The sequence below is a fragment of the Bos mutus genome, chromosome 5 (assembly GCF_027580195.1).
Source record: "Bos mutus isolate GX-2022 chromosome 5, NWIPB_WYAK_1.1, whole genome shotgun sequence".
Classification (NCBI taxonomy): Eukaryota; Metazoa; Chordata; class Mammalia; order Artiodactyla; family Bovidae; genus Bos; species Bos mutus.
In genome coordinates this window covers 719,710-746,214 of record NC_091621.1, presented here as the reverse complement: position 1 = coordinate 746,214, position 26,505 = coordinate 719,710, and the positions used below count along the sequence as shown (strand labels likewise).

The 26,505-nt window shown below is 52.8% G+C and overlaps 1 protein-coding gene across 2 annotated transcripts in view; it reads left to right on the top strand.

Annotated features, from left to right (window-relative positions):
• Positions 1-1,880: 1,880 nt before the first annotated feature.
• Positions 1,881-26,505, top strand: part of TOM1 (target of myb1 membrane trafficking protein) — a 40,441-nt gene continuing 15,816 nt past the window's right edge. The window contains exons 1-6 of one of the 2 annotated variants that reach the window (XM_070370198.1): positions 1,881-2,111; positions 19,936-20,020; positions 22,596-22,674; positions 23,809-23,958; positions 24,239-24,373; positions 24,484-24,630. In XM_070370198.1, coding sequence (XP_070226299.1) covers positions 2,060-2,111; positions 19,936-20,020; positions 22,596-22,674; positions 23,809-23,958; positions 24,239-24,373; positions 24,484-24,630 — 648 coding nt within the window. In that variant the 5' untranslated portion in view covers positions 1,881-2,059. The remainder of the gene's footprint in view (positions 2,112-19,935; positions 20,021-22,595; positions 22,675-23,808; positions 23,959-24,238; positions 24,374-24,483; positions 24,631-26,505) is intronic. The other variant, XM_005898267.3, reaches the window with a different exon arrangement.

Sequence of the window (26,505 nt, the reverse complement as noted above, 5' to 3'; positions counted from 1 at the left end):
TACTTAAAGGTTATAATCAATTATATTACATTTATGCATTGTCAGTCTTGAGGGATTTCAACATTTTTATCCATAGTAAGGCATTTGATATTGATATTGCTAAAATGCTTAAAAGGAAAAATTAAAACAGACTATTTACTAAATGAGTTTGTTCTGTTAGGAAATAGTTTGAAGACATAGTTTGTACTGCACTTAATGTTTTCCATTTACATTACTATTTATTGACAAAATCTACACACTTCCATTTCTAATTTAATAGCTGTACAACTTTCTGTCTGCATGGAGTTAATATAATTTCACTCCCTGTTTGGGGGTATGTGGGTTGTTTCTGCTTTCTTACTATGAAGGATGAAACTTATGGCTGTTCTATTCTCTGTAGTAAAGCCAAGATCTGCCTATAATCACTTCAAACCAGAGTGATGCAAGAAGGCAAGAACTTCCAGTCATCCAACATAGTGATATTAAAGGTTAATGGAAGAATCCAAAGGAAAATCATGCTAAATACTTGCCATACTAACAAGCAATATGCTTAAATGAAAAAAAACATGGAAGGTACCTACCTGACATGAAAATCATCATAAGTGCACATCCCCCCTTTATAGGCTAACTGCCATTGCTAATTTAAATTTTCAAGCATTAGTCATCGTGCTGGACAACAGTGAGAGAAACAGACATAGCATCCCAGCCTCAAGGAGCATCTAGACTACTGGGGGACTGGTTATATATTAACATGTCTCATGAGCATTATTAAAACACTTCAAAGCACAGGAGTACATGATTTCAATAAAGCTTTTATATGGTACAATAAAGATGTCAGACCCTATTGACTGTTCAGTTAACATACAGAAGTGATAAAGTTGTAATTCAGGTTTTCTATCATCCTAAATTTGAAAATTACTAGCCTTTCAAATTAAAAATTCACAAATATGTTCGATAAATACTAAATCACCTCGCAGTAGCTCAGACTACCAAAGCAGTGGTTATTATATCTTTTGGAGTGCATGTCATTAGAAGCAAAAAAATATAACCAATAGATAAGATATCTAATGAGTAAGTGACACAGCTGAAACATGGCACACGGGAACATGGAAGAAGATATATGAATTACAAAGCTGGAGAAAGCCTTTGAGATTCTTAGCTTGGGGTCCACTGATGTACCTCAGGGACCCCAGAACCCCTCTGAGGTACAATTCTATCTTGCCTTTTTTCTTCAGAAACGCTCGAATGCTTTGTACAATTTCTCAAAGGATCCTGTGACCTAAAAAAATAAAGTTTAGAAGTCCTTGATCTAATTCCAGAATTCAGAGAAAATGGAAGCCTGCTGTTTGAATCACACCGTAAATGAATGGCAGAGATGTGTCCTAGGACCCACTCACAACATTTGTATGCTTTCTGCCACCCTGAGCTCTAGCCCATCACTAGCTGCAATTCACTGAGTTGTCTCTCAGTGTCAAGGTCTCGAAAATCCTTGGCTCTTGCCTTCTATTTGAGGTAAGGGAATCTGGGCTGCAAACATGACGCATTTTGCAGCCAGGAGACCTGAGCCTCAAACAGGAAGCGTCCTCTCTGGGTAGGGAGGCAACAGGCCAGAGAGGCTGTCAACCCCAGCACCGGGTGTGTAGTCATACTGAGGTCCCGGGAGCTTAGACTAAGAGCTAGAGCTTTGGTCTCGGCTTGCTGGGTAACCTTACCCAAGTCATTTCCCGGGTCTGAGATTGGGTTTTCCAGATGAGAAGAGCTCAAAGACCACGCCCCTAAATCCTTAAGCACGCATGGAGGGCGTGGCTTAGCGAAACCCACGCCCCCTTGTCCGCAGTCGCCCTACGTACTGCGTGATGTCCACCGACGCCAAGTTAACCGCAGTGAGGTCATCACCCTCCGCCTCAGGGAGCCGACACTCCACGTCCGAGGCGGGGCCTGCGGCTCGGCTCCAGACTGCCTCTGCCCCGCCCCAGCCGCGCCTCCTCGAGGACGGTCCAGCGCGTCACGTGACGGGTCCGCGGTGTTGGCGGTTGCTGTCAGCTGATTCCCCGGTTTGGTGGCAGCGGCAGCAGTGGCGATGGACTTTCTCCTGGGGAACCCGTTCAGCTCTCCGGTGGGACAGCGCATCGGTGAGTCCCCGGGGCCCCGCGCAGCCCCAACGCACCACTCCGCGTTCGACCCCGGCCCCCCAGGGTACCTCCAGGTCCCGAGTCACACACCGGAGGGAGGCAGGGAGGGGAGTGAGGCTGGCGTGTCTCTCCCAGACCCGGCCCCGCCCTGCCTCCCGCCTGCTTTGATTGACAAAAGCCGCTGTCCACTAGGAGGCCTCGGATTGTGATGGATGCCCACGGCAGCCAATAAATAAAGAGAGAAGGCGGGCCCGCGTGGCCGCGGCTCAGCCAATGTGCAGCTGCTGGGGTCGCGAATCCAGGCCGAAAGTTTGGGGGGTTAAAGGGACTGCGTGGTTTTTGCAGTCCTTGGGTCCCTCGATGGTTTCTGTCGTCGCCTCCCCTGCACGGGTTACACCACCTGGGCTCTTGCCATTTCCTTCCTGGCTCGTCTGGAGCTGCGAACACTGATACCTGAGAAGGGCTGGAAGTCCATTCTCAAGGACCAGGAGGCTGGGGCTTGGCGGCCGGGCGGGCATATTGCGGGCAGGCGGCTGGGAGCCCTTCCTCCGCCAAGCCGGGGCTAGACGCTGGGGAGCCCACCCCACGAGAAGGCCAGGCCAACGCCTCAGGAACTGCCGGCCGTAGCCGCCTCATCGGCCGGCACCGAATGGACCGCGTGGAGTCGCAGACTCGGAGCTGGAAGGCATCTTCGAAACCACCTGATTCGGCCTCCCTCATTTCTCAGCAGCTGGGAGGGCCAAGCCCTCTGGGCGAGACACAGGCTCACTCAGAGCCCAGGTCTCCTGATTCTCTTGGCACCTGTTGACCCGAGACTTACTAATGGTGCGGCGTTGGCTGTCTGTAGAGAGGATCCCTCCCCCAGTGATGAGGGTATAATAATGGTCCCTGCCTCCTTGGGGTTGTTGTTTAGGTTAAACTCGTTCATAAGTGTGAAGGATTTAGTGCATTCCACGTGGCAGATGCTCTCTAAAAGAAGGTGGTAATATTTATTATTGTTACTGAGACACCACCAAGTGAGGGTTCCAAAATCCTGAGAATGGCTGGACAGTTGGTCTCACAGACACTCATTCCTGCCCACCATCTCAGAGAGGACCCACAGGCCATGGCCCGGACACTTCACCAGAACAGTCTGGGTGTGCTTCGTCGCCTGAATAAACCGAGGGAAGTACTGTGAAAGCGTCTCTCTATCTTTTTGATGATTTTTAGCCTTAAGTCCAGACTGGGAAAACTGGATCTTTTAGACAAGACATTCTTTTCATTCTTGCTGTCTTAGAAGTCAAACCTCACTTAAGTCTGTTAACCCAGCTCTGTGTTGAAATCGCCCCCTGCGGCTGTTTGTGGCTCTTTTGAGGTTTTGTAATCAAATGTTTTGAGAGGATGCTGTCAGTAGAGACTTTACATACCAGGAAGCTCCTGGACCTGAGAGGGGCAGCTGCTCTCTCAGGACCCTCACCCACCTGCTACACACACACACACACACACACTGATGAGTCATTGTTTGGAAGCTGAAGAGAAGGCAGCTCATCTCTTGTCTATATTTCTCCAACTGCAGAAACCTCTGCTTTTATCACATGTCAAGTTTGAGACTTCCTACCCACCCACCCCCCAAAAAAGAAAAAAATTCTGGTTCACAGTCAGCCAAATATGCCTGAGGCTTTCTAGAAAAGCTCGTTGGGACTCCAGGCTTGAGGTAGTCAAAGAAAAAAGCTTCTCTTCTTACCCTGAAGGGTTACCTGTCTTGGGCAAGAAATATTCAATCCAAAGAGCATGCTACTAAACTCTTAGTCCCTTAGAGCACAGACCATGTTTTACTGCAGGAACAGTCCTTATCCTGGGGCTCTTCTAATCCAGGGCTATCATCAGAATCCCCTGGAAGACTTGTTAAAGCATCAAAGGCTGGGCCCCACCCCCCCAGAGTTTATGACTGTAGATCTGAGGTGGCCACCAGATTGAAAACCTCCATTCTAGCCCATCCCCTTCATTCTACACTAGAGACTGAGGCCAAGAGAGGGAAGGTGGAAAATAGGACTCACCCAAGACCCCAGTGACGTGGTCAGAAAGCTGAGATTTCAGGGACCCCTCTGAGTCCCTGAAATCTGAACCAAAGCTGAAGAGGCTCTAAAAGTATGATTAAATGAATAATGTCTGCTATTTGAGTTAATACCCTCAGTATTCCTTTTCTTTTCTTCCCCCCCACCTCCACTCCCGGGGTGTGGGGGAGCAACATCCCTGATCAGCTGTAATTACTAATGACCTAGTATGAGCTGCTTGCATTTCTATAAACTGCAGGATTGAAATAATCTCTTCTCGAGCCTGCCAACTTCATCCCCCAGTTGAGCATAGAGCCCTGTCCAGTTGGCAGCGCTGAGCACAGTAGGTCCTGATGGTGTAAATCAGAGCACAGTGTCTCTCGACTCAGAAAGTTTGCAGTCACCCATCCACACCCCTTTCTGCTTGCTGCTCCCTGTGCCTGGAATGCCTGCTGCCAGTGCCTCCTTCAAAGCTCCAGGCATCATCACCTACTCCATGAGGCCTTCGCTGACCCCTTCAGATCCAGCCATTGTTGTTGTGCCCTCCCATCACCCTAGCTCCTCAGGCTCACTCCCTGTCTGCCTTTGGGCTCTGCTTCCTGGGTGGAATGGTGGTTATGGCAGCATCCATTTCTCAGAGTGGTTGTGAGAGTGAAGTGAGATGCTCTCTGGAGAGGGCCTGGCACATTATCAGTTTGCAGGAAACATCGTCATCATTTTTATTATTTTCACCAATGTCACACTAATAAAGCACTGTGGCATTCTGTTAGTAATTGTGCGTGTGTTTCCCCTGCTGGACTAGGCTTTGTGAGAGCAGATGCTGAATCTGACTGATCCAGACCCTGGGTACTTAGCATCATGCTGACACATGACTGGAGGGAAGAAAGGAAAAAAGGAAAGTAACAGTTTGTGAGCAAACACCAGGTGCCATACTCGCATCGCAGTCCTGTTGTCAAACCCAGGTTTGTGTGCTGGGTGTGCAGTGTGGCCAAACAGACCACAGCGGGAGTTTGGAGCAGAGAAAAGTTTATTGCAAGGGCCCAGGAAGGAGATTGGGCTATGCATGCTCACAAGACCCAAAATCCCACTGGTTTTCAGGGAGGAGTTTCTAAAGGCAAAATTAGGAGGAAGGTGGAACTCCAGGGTTTGTATATTTCTCCTGATTGGTTGTGGGAGGTAACAAGGTGGGGCTCCAGGAATCTCGGGCATCAGCCTTCTGGTTCCATCCAGTCTGGGGTCTCCCTGCTTGCGCAGACCTGAAGTCACCATCATCCACCTGGGTGGGGCCCCAGCTCCTATAGTAGAACTCAGAGATGTGTATCAGATTGTCAAGTAAATCCCTTGAGAAGGAACTAGGACACTTTTATATTGCTGCACTCTTGTTTCTTGACTGCTTTTCCTTTGTTTCTGGGTTCCCTCCCTCCCCTAATGAGTAACTGAATCTGCCCTTTGGAATTCAGGGAAGATTTAGGAGACAGACGCCTTTTCCGCAAAAACAAGAAATGGGGAACACTGAAAGGCTTTCGTACCCAGAAGGGCCCTGCAGGATACCAGTGGTTTTCAAAGCCCCCTTTTCTTTGATACTCTTCAGTCTTGGGGGCAACAGGTGTGGGACAAGAAAGGGAATAAAGTTTTGAATAAAGAAATTAATATGAACTTGACAGAGGAACTCAGTTTTAGGGGGAGTCGGTTTCAAGCCTACAGGGTTTTGCTATTTTTTCCAATCATCAAAAGTAAATCTGAAGGAAGGTGTCACTTCCCAAGGTTTCCCAGCTTCCTAGAGTCAGGACCCAGACCCAGGTCTCTCTGCCTGCAGAACTGAGGTCCTCTCTTGCACCCTCACCACCCTGCCCCTGGCTGGTCAATACCTGTTTGGAATTTGGAGCAACCCAGCCCTCCAGCAGCCACAGTTATTGTTTGACCCACAGACCAGCTTTTCTGCTTGTGGCGCTTACTGGGCCCTGAATGTTTCCAGGTCACTCGTGCTCAGTCAAGTCAGTCATGTCCAACTCTTTGTAACCTCGTGGACTGTAGCCCACCAGATTCCTGTGTCCATGAGATTTCCAGGCAAAAATACGGGAGAGGGGCGCCATTTCCTCCTCCAGGTCACTAAAGAATCCACTGTGAAGTAAAGAATATGCACAACCTAAAAGTTGAGCATTTTGTTTTGTCTGGAGCCCACACTGAGAACTACAGCCCGGGAGGCAGTCTCTCAGATAGCTCTTAGGCACCGTTCCAAAGAGGTCAGGGAGGAGCCAGGAGATATAGGAGTTTTTGGTGGGGGAAGGCAGGTGGAGGGGGGTGGGGGGACACACAGTCAGACAGCAAAAGATGACTGCTAATCACAAAAAGCAGACATCACAAATGAATGATTTTAGTGCTTTTCTCTGTGTGGGAAGAGGCAAGAGTCTGGGCGTTTTGAAGTCATTCCTTTGGTGTGCATCTTCACTATCTAGGCCCAGTATACTCTTTTTCTCCATCCTGAACTCTGCTCAGGTGCACTTTGGTGAAGGGAGGGTGCCGCTGTAACCAAAGGCTCGATGGCCACAAGTGCTTTTGTTTACTGAAATGGTGGGTGATGCTTTATCTATCAGAAAAGCTTCCAGTGGGCAGCAGCCTCTGGCTGAAAGGACCCCAGATAGTGAGTACTAGCTGGTGTTGACTCAGCCCTTTTCTTCCAAGGATTTAAAAACCCATCTGAGGTATTTTCTGAGGACAGCCCTGGCTGGCCTTGTTTTAAAAACCCAATTTTCCACCTCCAGCTGTCAGCTCACCCCAGCACTTTGACTGGAGGTGCAGCTGACCCAGGAGAGCCAGCTGCAAACAGCAGAGACTCTAGACACAGGCAGTGCCTGGGGACTAGCCCCTAGTCATGGGGCAGGAGGAAAGCTCAGAGCCTAAGACTGAGCCCTGGGGTGGACAGGAGAGGTGAAAGGTCAGGGAGAGCCACTCTTAGCCCCACAAAGGCCAAGCTAGGGGGCTACCAGAAGGCATCATAGGTGGGAGACAACAGGCATTAGCAGGAAGAGAGCCCCACAGGCCCTCAGGGCTGCCCTTTGGGGAGCAATGAGTGGAAACCAAACCGGACATTCAGGCGTGTTGTCAAGGGAATGCCAGGCTAGGTGGCAGGAGACCTGGGTCCGGCTCACGTTCGCTCCTGACTGTGTCTCATTCCTTCTCACCACTTTCTGTTAGGGGCCATCACTCTCCCTCATTCACAGAGGACTGAACAACTGAGGGGACGGTGAGGACAGGGGAAGGTTGATATTAGAGAGAAGAAAGAAATGGCTGGGTACTGGGGAGGAGTGATGGAACCGATTCCATCACTCCGAGGAGCTCAGTGCCAGCACGGTTCACAGCGGGACTGGGCGCAGTTTGGTAGTGAGCTCCCCACCACTGGAGGTGAGGAGGGGAGGGAGGCTGTAAGCAGGATGTTGCGTGGCTGGCAGAGTAGACTAGACCAGGATTTGCAAACTTTTTCTGTAAAGGGCCAGAGAGTAAATATTTTCAATTTTGTGGGCCGTATGGCTTCTGCTGCAATCTATTGGCCTCTGCCCTCAGAGGACGAAAGCAGACAGACAGTGTCAGTGAAGGGACATGGCTGTGTTCAGACTTCTTTTGTGGACACTGAAATGGGAATTTCATGTAATTTTCATGTTATGAAATGATCTTTGGAATTTCTTTTTCAACCATTTGAAACTGTAGAGACTAAGCTTGTGGGCCATGCAAAAGCAGACTCCTTTTGGCACATGAGTTTATAGTTTGCTGACCTCTTGGCCAGAGGCAGAATGATGGGGGGCATTGTGCTTCAAAATGGGGTCCCAAGATATCCCTGTTAGAGATGCTTGAGAACGCTCCAATTCTGGACCCCCCGATTCAGAATCTCTACCACTTCCCACTCTTTGCTATGTGGAGCCCTTGCAGCTTGAAGCTCCGATTCCTTGATCTGTAAGTGCTGGCACCAGGTTAGAACCCAAAATTTGTGTCTTAAGGATAAGAGGGACTAATATCTAGAAAGGGCTTTGAGTCAGATGGCCACACGGGGTGTGTTCCTGAGTCAGACCAGGTGGTCCAAATCCTGGTTTATCCATCGTCTGCTTTGTTACCTGAAGCAAGTTACTTAACCTCTCTGTTCTCCAATTTCCTGTCTTAAAAATGAGGATAATAATAGCAGGGATCAGTCAGGATTGGGAGGTTCAGCCATGTAGGGAGGTTCTCATATGGTCACGTTGTGAAGCACTTGGCCCATTGCCCACCAGACAGTAATTGTCCATAATTGTCAGCTGTTGTGATTTTCCCCAGGTGTTATTATCATTGATGGGGCAGAGTCTAAGGTCACCAGGGAGCCAGGGTACCCACCTAGGGCCCTGGTCCCAGCACAGCCTCTATCTGGTCTTGGTGTTACTGGGAATGAGCAGTCGCAGGCTGGGTGGCAGCCACAGTCACAGACAGGTCAGGTTTCAGGCTGTGGGGTGGAGCCGGTTTTCACTTGGGAATTAAAGCCTTTGCCTGACTGTACAGATGGAACTGGTGAATAGGTTTTGTTTCCTCCCTGAGCTCAAAGAAATAAGAGTAAAGTCCCACATTTCCGCCCTTCTGGTTTCAGAAAAAAACAAAAACCCTCAGTCTTCTAATTAGCCTGGGGCCATCACTCCGAGGATTCAGGACAAGTTAACTCTTTACCTCCTTATCACGGAAGTCTCTGCCGAAGCTGGCTCTCTCCAGACTTCTGCCCTTGTGTCCCACCTTTAGTTGTATTTTCATAGTGTCTTCCTTTTATTCACTTACCTTTTTAAAGTTGGCCTTATCCTGTGTAATTACATCCTGAAGTCATGACTTTGACAAGCTGCTCGACATTAAATAGGCAACTCTAAAAATGTCTTTATGTTTGCTCATGATCCCACCTGATGCCAGGTTTGCTCGTGATCCCAGATGGCACATTTCAGCCACTCAGATGTAAGCAGTCTGAATAGGCTCAGAACATAGACCCTGCATCAGAAGATTTGGGTTCAAGTACCAGCTCCTCCCCTCCCCAGCCATGTCCCCAGGCAAGTGACAGAACCTCCAAGGGGATTGTGCTTCCATGGACATGGAAGACTTGAGAACTGGTAGAGACCCCAGAGTGCCATGAAGAGCCAAGCAGCTATGCAGGATCCATGGGAGGAATTGGGCTTTACACCTGTGGGGAAAGCAGGAAAGGGAAGGAGGGAATCGGGAGGGAGGAGCCAGCCAGGTTACAGAGATTGAGACCAGGAGAACGAAGGACAGGCAGAGATGTCCTCTGTTCACCTGGAGCTTGAATACACTGATGCAGGATAAACCCTGGGTTGGTTCCCTTCATGTGTCAATTTTGGCCAGGTCACGGTACCCAGATATTTGTTGTTGTTGTTTAGTCACTAAGTTGTGTCAACTCTTTTGCAACCCCATGGACTGTATAGCCCACTAGGCTCCTCTGTTCAGGTGATTCTGCAAGCAAGAATACTGGAGTGGGTTGCCATGCCCTCTTCCAGGGCATCTTCCCAACCCAGGGATCAAACCTGCATCTCCTGCACTGGCTGAGCCACCAGGAAAGCCCACACAGATATTTAGCCAAACATTAATCTAGATGTTTCTGTGAAAGTATTTTTAAGATGAAATTAACATTTAAGTCCATCTTTGAGAAGAGCAGATTACCCTCTATAATGTGAATGGGCCTCATCTGACCAGTTGCATAGAAGAAAGACTGGCCTCCCCAGAAGATGGGATGCTGCCAGCAGATGACCTCTGTACTTGAACTGCATCTGTCTCCTGCTTGTCTGTCCTGCAGATTTTGAAAGGTTCCATGCTCTAAAGAGCAAAATTGCATAGGAACCTGGAATGTTAGGTCCATGAGTCCAAATTGGAAGTGGTCAAACAGGAGATGACAAGAATGAACATCGACATTCTAGGAATCAGCGAACTAAGATGGATTGGAATGGGTGAAGCAGAGACATTACTTTGTCAACAAAGGTCCGTCTAGTCAAGGCTATGGTGTTTCCAGTAGTCATGTGTGGATGTGAGAGTTGGACTATAAAGAAAGCTGAGCGCCGAAAAATTGATACTTTTGAACTGTGGTGTTGGAGAAGACTCTTGAGGGTCCCTTGGACTGCAAGGAGATCCGATCAGTCCTGGGTGTTCATTGATAGGACTGATGTTGAAGCTGAAACTCCAGTACTTTGGTCACCTGATGCGAAGAGTTGACTCATTTGAAAAGACACTGATGCTGGGAAAGATTGAGGGCAGGAGGAGAAGGGGATGACAGAGGATGAGATGGTTGGATGGCATCACCGACTCAATGGACATGGGTTTGGGTGGACTCTGGGAGTTGGTGATGGACAGGGAGGCCTGGCGTGCTGTGGTTCATGGGGTCGCAAAGAGTCAGACACGACTAAGCGACTGAACTGATGCTGAAGCCTCCACAATAGCACAAGAAATCCCTTAAATCTCTCTATGGATAGATAGGTACATAAATAATAATGTACATGCCTACATACGTCATACATACATCTTTTGCATTCATGAGTTGGGGGAAGAAAAAAAGAATGTCATATATGCCTTGGCCAGTCCCTTCAAACCTCTGTTTTCACAGTTTTGCTCCTTCTTACCTGGATAGTTTTTCAAAAGCCTTCTTTCAGCAAACTGGAATTTTCTTCAGTTAGGTACTATAGTTAGCTGTATCAACTTTAAAATTGTGGGTTGCCAAAGTTATGCCTTCGGTGAGGTATTTTCGAGTTCCTCTTGTGGCGTGTGGTTACAAAATGGCAGGGGAGAGGCAGCCAGGGTTTTGGGGAAGGATGGCTCAGCAACTCAGGAGAATGATGGAACTTTCCATGCTGAGTCTGGAAAGAGCTGTTCACTGGAAAGTGGGCTTCAGGACAGTTTGCTGGCTGGGGGAAAAAAAGAATGGCTTCTGCATGTATGTGATTTAAAAAGCTATTTTTTGGGGATGCTTGAAATTTTCAAGCAATGATTTGGGGATTGATATTTCTAGTTGGTAACGTTTGTTTGGGGGCTGGCTGTTGTGCTGGGTGGGACGTGGAGCACATGAAGTGTCTTCTCTCATTTCCTCCTCACGTAACCCTGAGGGTCGGTGCTTTAGTTATCCTTTCCTCTATTCTGCAGGAGGGGAACTCGGCACAGAGAGGTTAAGGAATTCACTCAGGTCACACAGTCAGCGAGTGCTCCCGTCAGGACTTGAACTGGGGTTTGTCTGTGTCCAGATCCCACTCTCCTAACTTTGCCACCTGATTGCTTCCCCTTAGAATTGACAGGGACCCGGCAGGTTTCCTTTACAGTGGAAATGTGTGGGTCCAGAATGCGTGTAGTTTTGAGTTTGTTCGTATTCTTCTTTCTGCATTTCTGCACCCACGCACCCCCAGCCTTTAGCGCGTAGGTTTCCTCCTCCTGCTGGACTGCACGTGACAGAGCACGGTTAGCACCTGCCAGCACTGCCTCTGTTATCAGGGCAGGAAAACCTTCGCTGGGAGCCGCCAGAAAGTTCCACTAACGTCAGAGGCCAGCACTGGGTCACAGGGCCTCTTCTGACTGCAAGGGAGATTAGAACACCTAAACAGAGTACAGCAGTGGAGAGTGTCTTTCACAGCAACAGACTCTGTGGGGGTCAGGTCCATACGGTGGAGTGAGTAAACATCTCATATAGTCCCAGGGTGAGTTAACACGGATACCGCCTCCCATGTGGACAGGTACGTGAGTTCCCATGCTGCATTTCCAGGAGGACAGCACAGCTGGCCAGTGTCCCAAGGGGATGATGGGAATGGCGAAGGCTCTGGAGGTCACATCCAGAGTGGGGTGGTCACAGGAACTGAGGATGTAGCGCGGAGGTCAGATTAAAGAGGGACATGGTACTTTTTAGGGCTTCCCAGGTGGCACTAGTGGTAAAGAACCTACCTGTCAAGGCAGGAGACATAAGAGACACAGGTTCAATCTCTGGGTCAGGAAGATCCCTTGGAGGAGGCATGGCAACCCACTCCAGTATCCTTGCCTGGAGAATCCCATGGACAGAGGAGTCTGGCGGGCTATAGTCCATGGGGTCACAAAGAGTCTGACACGACTGAAGTGACTGAGCACACACGCAAGGTAGTTTTTAAAAATATTCATAGGACTCGGACTTCCTGGCAGTCCAGTGGTTAAGACTCCACACTTCCAATGCCGGGGGCAGAGAACTAAGATCCTACATGCCACGTGGCATGGGCAAAAAAAAAAAAAAAAAAATTAATTTTAAAAGTTCATAGGACTGCCAAGTGGAAGGAAGATTAGGATTTCTACACAGCCGCTACTAAAGGGTCTACGAGGGCCAAAGGGTGGGAGTAGTTTATTTAAATTAAAGTGCTCTAAGGGCTTATTGTCCTGTGAATATGGCCTCATCCTTCATTCAGTCATTCATCAAACACGTCCTGCAGGTTTTTCACAGGCCTGGTCATCCGGTCTGGTGTAGAGAATTCCATGACTCACAATCTCCACCCTGGAGCTCACAGCTTAATGGAAGAGACGGAGGAACAAAGCAGTAAATACTGCAAAGTTACCGTGACACTAAGCAGAGCTTGTAGTTTTGTCTGCGCAGAGTCCTGTTGGCCTAGCACAGAGGGCAAGGCCCTCTGGGGGTCCAGGCAGGCCCCATAGGAAGCAGGGCCCAGGCAGAAGTCCCAGGCAGTGGGAGGAGGAAGCGGGGAGAAGACCAGGCTCCACACCACATCCCGCCACCAAGCTTTGGAGTACCCTGGCTGCAAGTGACAGACAGATACCCAGCCAACACAGCCGAGCCGGCCCCACATGCTGGGCTTACCTGGCAAAAAGTCGGAAGGTGGGAGGTTTCAGAGTTGGTCTGACAGCTCAGAGATGTCTTTTAACACCCAGACTCTTGGTCCTGGACGTGCCGGCTTTGTCTCCTGAGTGTGTCCCCCCTCAGCCTGAGCTCCAGGCACCATGCTCCTGTGCTGCTCCCAGAAGCGAAGGAAGGAATGAGCGAGACAAAGCTCTCCCCTCCCCAGTGCAGCCCCGCAGACACCCCATGCTCCCCAGGGATCAGGACTGGGTGGCTTGCCCACTCCTGGACTGGGCACTGCCAGTGGGTAGCGGGGTTGTTGTTTTGGGTGGGGACGAGGGAGGAGTTGCTAGGGGGCAGGCTAGGGGTGTCCATGCCTGATTCCTTCTGTCCTGCTCCGAGGACTGGTCTTCCAAGCCGTTGGCATCACTGCCCTTCTCTGGCTGCCTTGCTCCCTCCAGGACCCTCAGCCCACCTCCGGCTCCTGGATCTTTCCTGGTCTCAGAACAGCCTTGTCTCCCTCCTTCGGGCCCTTCAGACTGACCCTCAAGCTCCTTGTCGCTCCTCTTCTCCTCTTCACCCCTGAGGTTTCATCTTGGAGTCTTTGCAAGACTCTCATGCTCTTCCTCTCCCAGGAATGTCCCTCCTCATCTCCTCCAGCCCAGCAGCTCATGCCCTGTGCTCAGCCCAGAAGGTACCTCCTCACTGGAACCTTCCCGGTTCTTCCCGTAGGTGCTAACCCCTCCCCGCGGCTCCCCGGTGCCCTGGACTGACCCCAGTCACATCACTTGTCCTTTTCCTCTAAACACATCTCTCCAGCTGTTTTCACTGACTGCTGTTGGGCCTCCCCAAGGGCAGGGATTCTGTTCATCTTTGCCCCTCTGGCACCTGGTGCAGGACTGGACAAACAGGAGCCGCTCAGAGTGTGTCGTGGGAGGGAGAAGAGAAGGGCAGGAAGAGGGCACCTGGGAGGCAGTGGAGAGGTGGGCAGAGGGGGCAAAGGGGCGCTGGGCCAGCGATGGAGGCAGACGTGGGTGGGGAGAGGGGCAGGGATCAGAGGGAGGGGTGGGTACAGTGAATTCCAAACAGCATATCATTTCACTCATAAATATTTCTGTGTCTTTTAAGGGTATGGAACAGGAATTGTAGTTAGAAACAAATGAGCCATAGTCACAGTACCATTACACATCTTTAAAAAAATTATGCTGATGTGTTTTTTAAATCCTGAAAACAGTAAAGACTAGAAGGGAAATCTCAAGGGTTCACCATGGCTCCTTTGAGCGATATGAGTAGGTGGCCTTGAACACTGGAAAGGTGACAGTTCCTGAAGATCAGGTGGCCTGTGGGCACCCTCACAGGGGATCTGGTCATAGGAGGAGGATCTGGAAAGAGAGCCCGTGGGAGCTCTGGGTCGAGCTGGCGCCTCATGTCACTGCTTGCTTGATCATGGTCAGCTACCTCACCTTCTATCCCAGGTCGGTGAGCCCTGCCCCAGGCGTGGTCACGGTCAAGGTGGGACTTGAGCTGTCGGCCTCGCCCTTTAAGACACTTCATTACTGTTTGCAAACCATATTTCATTGAATCTAGAAAGAAAAATCTACCAAGTTCTGACAGGTCGTTATTTGTAAGCCACATCCTAGCAGCAGAGGGGCTCAAGAGTGGACAAGGGAGCTTAGGTCAGTGAAGCATGAGGAGTCTTCCCCGGGACAGAGTGGGGACGGGTGCTCAGCAGCGAGGTGCCCTGGAGCCTCGGCTGGTCCTTCCACAAACATTGGCTGAACCTCTACTCTCTGTCCCACCAGAGGTGGGCCCGGAGAGACAGAGATGTCTCCAGAGCTCGGCATCCAGCTGAGGCAGGCGGGAGCAGAACAGAGGGGGAGCTCACAGGTCCAGACCCCCCTAGACCGGCTCTGCATCCCCACTCTCCACTTCCGGGTGTGGGTGTGAGCTGTCCCCGCACGTGATATGGGCTGTAGGGTGGTGACAGGAGAGGAGGGTCCCAGGCTGACGGGCAGGGAAGGCTGGTCATCTGGTTGCTGTTGTCCACAGCGTCAGTGCAGAGGGGCAGGATGAGCCTGGCACGGTTCACCTGGCTGGAGGTACGCTGCGGAGCTAACACTGGGGTAGGGCCTTACAGGTCCTCCCATTGGCACATCTGAATCGCACACCCCTGTGCTTGTCTCAGCACCTGCTCTTTTCTATCCAGGGGTTTTTCCCTTCTGTGATGCCATGGTGGCTGCCCACCAGGCTGCAGACTTCCTGAAGGCAGGACCTGGCCAGCTCTGCTCACCAGTGTCTCCCGGGGCCTGGATGACACGTGTTCAGTATGTTTGAGAGGCACGCAGCCTAGTAGCTAAGAAACTCTTGGGGTTCGAACCTCTGCTCTGCAACACGCACACTGTATGACCATGGCAAGCCACTGGCTTCTCTGCTCCTCAGTGTCTCCGCCCTCTGCCTTAGGGGCTGTGGTGAGCGCAGTGGGGCTGACGAGAAGTGCAGGGCCCGGGGCTTGGTTGTGCTGAGAAGCCGACAAGTGTTGGTGGTGAGGGCTGAGGTCTGACCGTCACCTGTGACCTGGTGCCTGCCTGGAGGGGAGCCAGGCGCCCCAAGCAGAAGCCCTGATGCATGAAAGAACAAGGGCAGCTGAGGGACGGAGGAGACCACAGCAGATTGTGGCCGGGCTCAGCCTCAGATGTCCCTCTCAGCCCGTAAAGAGATCTGGTTTTTGATCCTCGGGCAGTGGGGTATCATAGACAATATTTATACAGAGAAGAGCACTGGTTGGATTTATGCTGGGAGAGGAGAGTGTGAAGGTGATGGTACAGGGCTAGGTGGGAGACAGGCCCGGAACCAGAGCTGCGACCGTGATGACAGAGGTGGGCACCTCAGAGACACGTTGAGCAGCCGGGCCCCTGGGGACCTGGTGACGGAACGTGCAGGGTGGTGGGGAGGCAGCTCTAGGCTGCTGCCCTCGGGCTGACCTGGCAGGAGGCAGTCAGGGGGACGGGCACCCACAATGGTGACCCACAGGTCCCCTGAGCTCCACAGAAATGGCCTCCTATGAAGCAGGGCTTCCCCCATGGCTGAGAGGGTGGGCTCTCCAGAAACTCAGGGTGCCCCTGAGTCGAGCAGGCTGGCTCCAGGGGCCTGCAACTGGAGACTGCGGTGGCCACTGTCTGCTGCTCTCATCCCGGGTCATGGTCGTGGGACTCAGCAGCAACCTGCCACTGCTCTTCAGCTGACGCACTGCACATTGTCAGGCTGAAAAGTCCCATCACCTGTAGGGGCGGCCGTCTTCTTCCAGCTTCACAGATGAGGAAACCAAGACTCTGAGGCTCAGAGCCTTGCCCATAGTCTCCGAGTTCAGAGGTGAGGCCAGGCTTGTCCCACTCCAAAGCCATGCCACCACTCTGGCTGTGCCGGCACCAGCCCCACATGGAGAGGACAGACTGCTGAGCAGACAGACAAATGCCCCAAAATCCCCAACCTCCACCTGCCCGCCCGGACGACAGCAGGTGACTCACAGGGCCCGGCTTCCTCCAGAGCTGGGGGACAAGGGTAGGATTGCCCCAGGGCCTCCAAAGGTCACAGCCAACAGCAGAGAGCTCAAGAAGTCAGCTGTCATTCTTTTGGAACTAGTAACCATTGTCAGTGTTTTTATTCCGCCTTCTTAAAATAACCAGCTGAGTTGCTTCTGCGGTTAAAACCAAAAATAAAACACACATCCCCAGATTCCTGTGGGTTTAAATTTCTGCCCTTAATAGAGCATGCCTACCCCTTGGACCGTTTTGCACCTTTTTTTCTTTTCTTTTTTTTTAATCTTCTGGTCAAGCTGCTCAGCTTATGGGATCTTAGTTCCCTGACCAGAATAGAACCCACGCCCCCTGCATTGGCAGCACAGAGTCTTAACCACAGGACCACTCCACCAGGGAAGTCTCTGGACATCTTTATTGAGGAAGTCCTAGAACTGTCCCAGCCCTGAAGGGAGGGGTCTGGGCACACCTCCCTTCTGCTGGAATTGCTCAGATGTCTCTTGTCTCCCTTCTGCCTCTTCCTCACCTCCTACCTGCTCAGACTGACTGCAGAGCCCCCTTTACCCTAAACCCCCTACAAAAAGCTCCATCCTCCGAATGGCTCCGCCCACAGCTGGCACTCAGGACTAAAGAGCTTGGCCCTGTGCTCAGGTTGGTGTCAGACTCACTTTCCAGGGGTCCCGCTGCACCCACCCTGGTTCCTCAGGATGGCTTTCTCTCACTCATAAATGCCCCATCTGCCCCCTCAACAGCCGCTTGCCTTTCTAAATGATCATAATCCCTTCTGAGACCTTGCCGCTCTCTCCCCCAGGAGGAGGGAGGTGCCGTGGTTTTCAGCAGTCCCTGGGGAGGTCATAGGGAGGAACCAATGGAGGAACCACCGAGAGCTGCTGGTGGAGCCAGGGTCCGGAAGGAGGGGGCAGATGGGCTGAGTGCTCTGGGTGCATCCTTCTGGAAAAGCAGAGTGCCTGATGCCCGATGGGAGATAAGGGCAGAGGCAGCCATAGCCACCCTCCCTCACCACCGTGTGATCTCTCCATGCCTCAGCTTCCCCATTAGTTAGACAAGGGCAGTAGTGGCACCTTATAGCTGCCAGGGCCCCAGTCACCTTCTTGATGTAAACAGCTGAGTGTTACCTAGCAATATAACTTGGGAAGTGAAAACATTATCACTGTGGAAGAGCCTTGTAGGTCCAGCCGGGGGCTAAGGGACCTTTGAAGGATTTGGGAATGGACGGACACAATCACTTTCAGGTTCCAGAAAGTTCACTCTGGGTTAGCATGGAGGATCAGTGAGGGGAGCAAGGTGGGGAGGTGCCCTGGCTGGCAGAGAGCAGGGTGGGGAAGGGAGGGGCTGGGATGGAGAGAGCGTCCAGGGCTGGAACTGGCAGAACTCAGTGGATCATTAGAGGCAGTCAGGACTTAGGTTGATGAGCCCTTCCCGCCGTGGGACGGGGTTACTGAGACGTGGCTTCGGAAGGAGGTGCTATTCTGCATGGTTGATCAGCCACTGCCCCCCAGACCCTCAAAAGTAAGACCCAGCCCTCCCCTGCCCAGGGGTCACTTGTCAGCTCTTTCGGTTCTTCATATGTGGTTCAGTAGGCGTGTAGTCCCAGGGGTAGGGAGTGTGGCCCAGAGAAGCCACACCCAGGACATACTTGTGGGATGAGTAAGTCCCTCTTTCCACCCTTTTAAAGGGAGCCCTTTGTCAACCCCTCTCGCAGCCCTAAGCCAGGAGCCAAGCAACCTGCCTGCTGCCAGGTCCATACCTGGATGCCTGGCTGCCTGGCCCGTGTCCTGAGCTACCCAGGCCTCCATATAGCCTGCAGGACCCAAGGGGGCCCAGGGTGGAGCTGAAGTCAGGCTAGTTTCCAAACGTAGAGCATGGAAGCCACTGTTCTAGGGATCTGACTATGCCAGCCCAGCCCAGGCTCTGCCCCACAGGATAGGACTGCCTCCTGGCTGGAGGAGAGCCATGACCAGTCTCACAGAGCCTACTCATCTGTCCTGAGAGCTCGGCCTCTTTGAGCGCCACAAGGCAGGGACCATATCCGTCTGTCCACACTGCACCCCCGGTGCCCAGAGCAGGCCTGGCATGTCACCCCATGAGCAGGGTGGTGCGGGAACCTCCCCTGCACCATCGTGTGTAATAAGCTCTGGGTGCCTGGTCCACGGGGGCTCCTGGGAGATACCCCGCTGTACAGTGCCTGGGGGTGCACCGAGGCTACAGACAGGAGCACTCCTAGCCTGGAGCTGGGCTCTCAAGCTGAGAACTCAGCCATGACGGGGGATCTTGACTAGTGTCCTAACCAGTGATCCAGCCAGTGGTAAACACTCAGGTGCGTGCTTGACAGAAATGCAGGGATAACGCGCAGGGCAGACTCTTGCCTGAGACAAGCAGGGTATATGCAGTCCGCTGGAGCTTTTTTAAAGCTAGGTCTGTATGTGGATGGAACCTAGAAGGTGCAGAGGTCAGAGAAAACAGGCAGTGTGAACGCAGGTTGGCACTTCGCTCTTAAAGAATGTTTTTGAACGTCCTAGGATTTTCTCTTCCTGCGTTCGTTGTCCACCCACCACCTCTCACGCTGGAGCACACTGAGCAGATTTTACAGCAAAGGACCTCTAAACACGGCCTCTCCAGGCCTGGAGAGTCTCGTAGCCGGCTACATGGAGACCTCACCCTAAGATCCAGACAGAGTGGTTGGACACCTTTGTGAATATGCTAAATGCCACTGAAATGGTGAACTTTACTTTGTGTGACCTTTGCCTCAATTTTAATAAGAAAAAGACCTGCCACCACTTAGAAGCACCCGTTTGGCACCAAATATCCTGTCAATGCTGGTTTGCATTACCAGCTTCCCCTGGGTGGTTCTGCAGGGCACCTCAGAGTCCACCTCTCTGTAGATGAGCTGACACAAAGGGGAAGGCCGTGGCCAGGCCTTGTGGTAACAGAGTCAGGATTTAAAACCCGTGTCCTTGGCTGTGCAGGTAAAGAATATCACTGGGAGAATTGAGAGGAAACTGAGGAAAAGGGAGCTAGGGGCAGGGGAGGCAGGTAGATTGACTCTCCATTCGATGTGTTTTTGGAACTTTTTACACTTTGAACCTCAGAAGTGTTTCCAAGTCCAAAGATAATTAAAAAGTCAAGAAAGAACACTTATTTGCAAGTATAAAACCAAACCCTGTTCTCAATATTGTCATGTCAGAAACAAGCACACTGAGGCCAGGCCTCTGAATCCATCCGCTGCCCATGTGGTAGACTCAGCCGGGGCTTCCCTCCTGGCCTCACATGGCTACTATAGGAATTAAGAGACGAAATGGGACGGTGAAGGTGATACCATATACATGGTGCTGGCCCACCTCAGTGCCCAGAGGCGCTGTCCTCCCCACTCCCGCTCTCTGAGTTTGTCCATCCGGGACCCCCGCACACCTCTGTGACCTGTGATTTCTTGTCCTCAGAGAAAGCCACGGATGGCTCCCTGCAGAGCGAGGACTGGGCGCTCAACATGGAGATCTGTGACATCATCAACGAGACCGAGGAAGGGTGAGGACCGCGGGGGGAGAGGGAAGCGGGCGAGGCGGCCACTGCAGTTCATCTGAAACATTTCAGAACCGTGATCTAGTCTGACCATCTCATCAGGTGGGTGAGAGGCCCAGAGATGCCACGTGTGCAGCCGGCCAGCTGGCCCCTGGATGCTTCCCACCCAGCGGCCACAGCACAGCCTGCTGGCTCTTCCAGGGACATCACCTGTGCGGCATCTTCACAGGACAAAGCCAGCCGGAGGCTCCTAGAATCCGGAGGTGGCCCCGAGCCCCCTCTGCATGCCGTGGGATGGACTGTGCATCAAGGATACCTAGCTTCCCCCGTGAGCAGGGACAGACTTTCATTTCCTTAAGATCTGAAAGCAGCACGGAGGGTTGGGATCACAGGGAGGCCAGTGAACATGCAGCAGAACCGAGAGAGACTGGGCAGAGTTAGTGTTTCTGGAGTACAGGGCACAGCCTCCTGCTCAGGGTCAGGGCATCCCACTGAAGCACGTGGTGTGGCAGAGGCACCGTGGTCCCAGTTCCTGGCCTCTGACTAGCATTGCTCACCAGCATCTGACCTTGGGCAAATCACTGTACCTCCCCAGGTCTTTGTCCTCAGAGACAAAGCTCTTTTCTGTTCAAGGCCCTGAGGGGAGCAGAGAAGGGTACAGGGTCACTGTCCTTCTCATGAAAAACCAGGGATGAGATGGAAGGGGTGTGATGACCACCGCCAGCCGGAGGAACTACCAGAGGAGGCCTCTGTCTGGAAAATGAGGCTCAGCAGTTGGAGCAGGCTCTCAGCGCTCCCCCCATATCTCCCTGCAGTGGTCCAGTTGCCCTGCAAGGGCTCCCTCACCGTGTGGAGGGAGCAGACAGGCAGCACCAACCTCAGAGCTAAGGAGGCTGTAGGCGTCTGCGGCACACAGTCAGGGCCAGTCAGGAGCGCTCAGTGGCTGCCAGAGCCTTCCAGTTCCCCAGCCGTGTGCCCTGGGCTCGCCAAGGTGCTGGGTGGGGACATGCCTTCCTGCATCTGGACTCTTGAGTGTGGCGGGGGGTGAGGAGGTGGGCAGGTGGTGGGGTCCCCGAGAGGACTGAGGCAGAAAACCTCACGGAGCCCGGTCGTGAATGTCGAGGCTGGAGGTCACTGCCGTGTCCTTAGAGAAGCAAGTCCCCATCTAGCTGTAGACATCGGCGGAACTGGGGTCATACTCGTTCAGGTGCTGTTGATGCGAGTACCTCCTGAGTTCCAGGCTCTGCGCAAGGCCCAGAGGATCCAGCAGTGAGCGGGGCAGACATGACCCTTGACCTCACTGAGCTTGTCATCTAAGCCTTTGTCTCTTGTCTGCTGCCACCTTGGGTTGCAGCCTTCTTGTCATCCACTTTGTGCCCTGGCAGAGAACTAGACCCGCAGGCCCATAGACTAGAACTAGACTCGTAGACCCATAGCCACAGGACACAGGCCAGAACTGCTGGTTCCCGGTGCTGCGCCCCTTCTCTGGTCACTTGGTAAGAAGTGGAGACTCGTCCCTTCAGAGCGCTGACGTGGCCGCAGGTGAGCGGCCAAGCCAGGAACAGAAACCAGCTTCTCCCAGGTTGGAGCCCCGAGGGCGGCTGAGGAGCTGCCCCAGGGCGTTGGGTTGAAGACTGCCCTCACACCCCAGGGGCAGGGTCCCTCCCCGGCTAGGGCCATTCGGTCCTTCACCCCTTGTGTCACCTCTGTCCCCACCGCCCTCCACGCAGGTCTGTTCCCAGGAAGCCTTGGCTGCCTCCTTCACTCCTGCACGGAGCCCCCGTCAGGGTTCCCGACTCTCCTATATTGCCTTTGATGGATTTGGCACTGACAGCCTGACACGTCCAGCCAACAGCAGGACAGCCCCCTCCCCACTCTCCCCAGCCTAGAAGTATTGCTTGAGCTCCTGCAGTGCACTGGGCTCTGGGAAGGCAAAGTGTCAGAGGAGAATGCCGCCCCCGGCCTCTAGGGGGTGTCCTCTCTAGCCGGGCAGCCCCGGGGGGCAAATGCAGCCAGGAGATGAGGACTGGGAAAGGGTCATGAATCAGCAGGATTTCAGCTGGGCTTTTACTCAGTAGGTGTGCAAGTTGTGGGCCACAGAGGCTTTTAGGCCGGAGCAGTCCAAGCAGTGTGGATCTCCCCTGCACAGGGCTGAGGGACAAGGACACGGGGTGAGGCGTGCAGACAGCCGTGGGGTTACAGGTGGAGCAGGGAGAGCAGCTGCCGCGCTCCCCTCCCCACCATAACCACAGGCCTCGCCAGCCCCTCCCTCACCTGCCACCACACGCGTGGCCTCCTCTCATTTCCTCCCCACCTGGGCCTGCTCCAGACTCCTGCCTCTACTACCTGAACCACTCTCCCTGCTCCTTCCAGCTGACACCATCCCACCCTTCACACTCAGCTGCGGGCCTTGGAGAAGGAGGAGGCTTCCCTGGCTTCCACACCCACCCACCCGCCTCCCCCTGGGTGGATAAGAGCTGTTCCCGTCTCCCAGCACCTCCTGATCTCAGGCACGCAGCCTCCCTGCTGGATAAAGAGGTTCTGATCCTCCGCCCATCCTTTCTTTTGTCCTTCTGCCCAGTCCCAAAGATGCCTTCCGAGCCGTGAAGAAGAGAATCGTGGGGAACAAGAACTTCCACGAGGTGATGTTAGCTCTCACGGTGAGTGCCCCGTCCCTCCATCCATGAGGATCACAGTCCACCAGGGGCCTGGCGGGACTCCCAGCCACCCTGGGGCCCCTCTTCCAGGTGGTAGCAGTTCAGTCACTAAGTCGTGCCCAACTTTTGCAACCCCATGCACTGTAGCCTGCCAGGCTCCTCTGTCCGTGGGATTCTCCAGGCAAGAATACTGGAGTGGGTTGCCATTTCCTTCTCCAGGGGATCCTCCCAACCCAGGAATTGAACCCAGGTTTCCTGCACTGCAGGCAGATTCTTTACCAAACAAGCTACGGGGCTGTGAGCAAAGCACTGGCCTGTCTACACAGGTGGCCAACATGGAGTGACAAGAGAGGCTATTTGGAAAAGTTCTCTCCAGCCTACTGGTGTGGGGAACAGACACACGGAGGCCCACAGCCCTCCAGGGCCTGTCGTGGGACACCTGGGCAGAGGACCTGCCTGGTGACACAGAGACTCAGTGCGCACAGGCCTCTGGCGGGCAGTACCCAAGTTGAGTTCCAATTGACACTTGGACTAATTGGCCCTGAAAAAATGAATGTAATGCAAATGTCAGAGGCCAAGGCCAGTCCTTGCCCACAGCAGGGCAGGACAGACATGAGCTGGCAGTCAGGGTGGGTTTGGCTGGGGAGTGGGGTTGGAAGGACTCTGTCTCTGCCTCCCCCAGGCAGTACTTATATTTGGATTAATCCACTAAACTGAAAGTCAAAGGCAGCTCCTGCCAGGAAGTGGGGACAGGAGTGGGGAAGAAAGTTGAACACCTTTTTCCTAGGCCACAGGGTCACCATTTCAGTGAAAGTTCTCTGCTTTCCACCTGAAGAGCCACCTCCCTCTAGATTGTGCTCAGCTCAGAGAAGGCCTCAGGACAGGATTCTGTGGGCACCAAGGCCACTCAGCCAGGGATCTCCAGCCAGTACTCAGCCCTCTGCCCACTGCAGGCTCACCCCAAGCTACCCAGACCCTGAATCCAGCGTCGTCCCTGCTCCTCCATGTCTGGGTCTCACTGGAGAGAGCCGCACCCTCTGCGGGGTCTGCATGATGGGACGTGGGTCGGGAGTGAGGGTGGGGTCCTGGGTGCCCCCCCTCCCTGCCAGGTGCTCACGGGCACCACACGGCATCCAGGTCTTGGAAACCTGCGTCAAGAACTGTGGGCACCGCTTCCACGTGCTGGTGGCCAGCCAGGACTTTGTGGAGGGTGTGCTGGTGAGGACCATCCTGCCCAAAAACAACCCACCCACCATCGTGCACGACAAGGTGCTCACCCTCATCCAGGTGCGTGCAGGCAGCCCGGGGCAGGCGGGGAAGAAGGCGCCCCCATCAGTGCTGCTTTTTGTTTGTCTACTTCGGTTTCTCTCGTTGGGAGCATCTTGCTCATCTGCGGACGGGACTTCTAAATGAGGGAGCCTAGTTGGCAGAGGCCTGGCTGCCCGGGTGATGCTGCCAAAGGACCAGCGAGTCCAGGAGGGAATTTCTGCTCCCTGGGGTGGTAGGCAGGCTTGCAGAGGAGCCACTGAGGAGCGATTATCAGCCCTGTCCCCTTGTCCCCTCTCAGTCCTGGGCTGACGCGTTCCGCAGCTCGCCCGACTTGACAGGTGTGGTGGCCGTCTACGAGGACCTGCGGAGGAAGGGCCTGGAGTTCCCCATGACTGACCTGGACATGCTGTCGCCCATCCACACGCCCCAGAGGGTGAGGGGCAGCGGCAGGGGTGGCGGGGGTCACTCCAGAGGGGGTTCTGCGGCTGTTTCCTGGGGGGCCCTGACCTTCCAGCCTTGCTGATTCAGCCTGTTGCCTTCTAGACTGTGTTCAACTCAGAGACACAGTCAGGACAGAATTCCGTGGGCACTGACACCAGCCACCGAGGGGACTCCAACCAACAGACCACACCCCTGCACACCTCGGCCCTACTCCCCAGCGACACACCCATTACGCCGACCCCTGAGCAGGTAATCAAACCTGGGTCACAGCCGTAGGCTCAGCACCTCCCCGCACGTTACGGAGGGGGCCCTGGCAGTGTGGAGGTACTCCAGCCAGTCCTCAGGCAGCCCCATAGGGGCTCATTATTTGGGAGATGAGGCTCAGAGAGGTCAGTTAACTTGCCCAGAGCCACACAGCCCAATGAAGACAGGGCCAGGATTCAAGCTCAAGTCTGTGACTCCAGGCAGGCTCTGTCCTGCACCCGGGCCCTTCTCCACACTGTCTCCTCTGTGGAGCCTTCTGGGCAACACCAGGAAGAGGAACAACTCAGCAGACGGCCCCTCATCCACAGCAGCTCCACTCCCTGCTAGGGTTTGCTCAGGTGCTCACACAAGATTTCATTTGAATAGAGGTTCTCGCTAAAATAATGATTCTCAAACATCTGCACCGAAAAAATGTTAAAGCTTTGTCTCACACCATGATACTTGCCATCAAACCCTAAGAAGAGGATTGGGATTGTATGTAGTGTAAGACCCTGGAGGCCAGTCCTGGGCAGGCTTTTCTGGCGCCCCACGAGTAGCTTTGCAGGGCTTCCTTCTTCAGACCATGCCACTTGTCCCTCCTGCCCCTGAGCCCAGCGCCATTGCTTCTGCCCAACGAGGGACATCCACGGCCATGCCCAGCATCTCTGGGTGTTCGGTCAGTTTACTTGTGGCTGGGAGTCGTTCGTGGCCTGTGCACCACGGGTATCACTTCTGAGGTGTTTATAAATGTCTGCGTATTATTTAGCCTCAGAAACAAATAAGCTTACCAACAGCTTCACATTCAAACCTATTTAATTCCGTACTTCTAGCAAGTTATGATGGAGAAGGAAATGGCAACCCACTCCAGTGTTCTTGCCTGGAGAATCCCATGGACGGAGAAGCCTGGTAGGCTGCAGTCCATGGAGTCGCACAGAGTCAGACATGACTGAAGCGAGTTAGCAACAGCAGCAGCAGCAAGTTATGAAGTCAATCCCCAGAGTTACAAATATTACTAGAAAAGTTTTCCTAATAAATAATAGGCCCAATAATAAAAGGTGCATAAATGTTGTAAAATCACCCTGTGATCCAAAACTGATCTCAGTTCAGTTCAGTCGCTCAGTCGTGTCCAACTCTTTGCAACCCCATGGACTGCAGCATACCAGGCCTCCCTATCCATCACCAACTCCTGGAGCTTACTTAAACTCATGTCCATTGAGTCAGTGATGCCATCCAACCATCTCATCCTCTGTCATCCCCTTCTCCTCCTGCTTTCAATCTTTCCCAGCATCAGGGTCTTTTTTCAAATGAGTCAGCTCTTGCATCAGGTTGCCAAAGTATTGGAGTTTCAGCTTCAGCATCAGTCCTTCCAGTGAATATTCAGGACTGATTTCCTTTAGGATGGACTAATTGGATCTCCTTGCTGTCCAAGGGACTCTCAAGAGTCTTCTCCAACACCACAGTTTAAAAACATCAATTCTTCAGTGCTCAGCTTTCTTTATAGTCCAACTCTCACATCCACATATGACTTCTGGAAACACCATAGCCTTGACTAGATGGACTTTTGTTGGCAAGTCTAGGTTGGTCATAACTTTCCTTCCAAGAATAAGCGTCTTTTAATTTCATGGCTGCAGTCACCATCTGCAGTGATTTTGGAGCCCAAAATAAAGTCAGCCACTGTTTGCACTATTTCCCCATCTATTTGCCATGAAGTGATGGGGACCAGATGCCATGATCTTAGTTTTCTGAATGTTGAGCTTTAAGCCAACTTTTTCACTCTCCTCTTTCACTTTCATCAAGAGGCTGTTTAGTTCTTCTTTGCTTTCTGCCACAAGGGTGGTGTCATCTGCATATCAGAGGTTATTGGTATTTCTCCTGGCAATC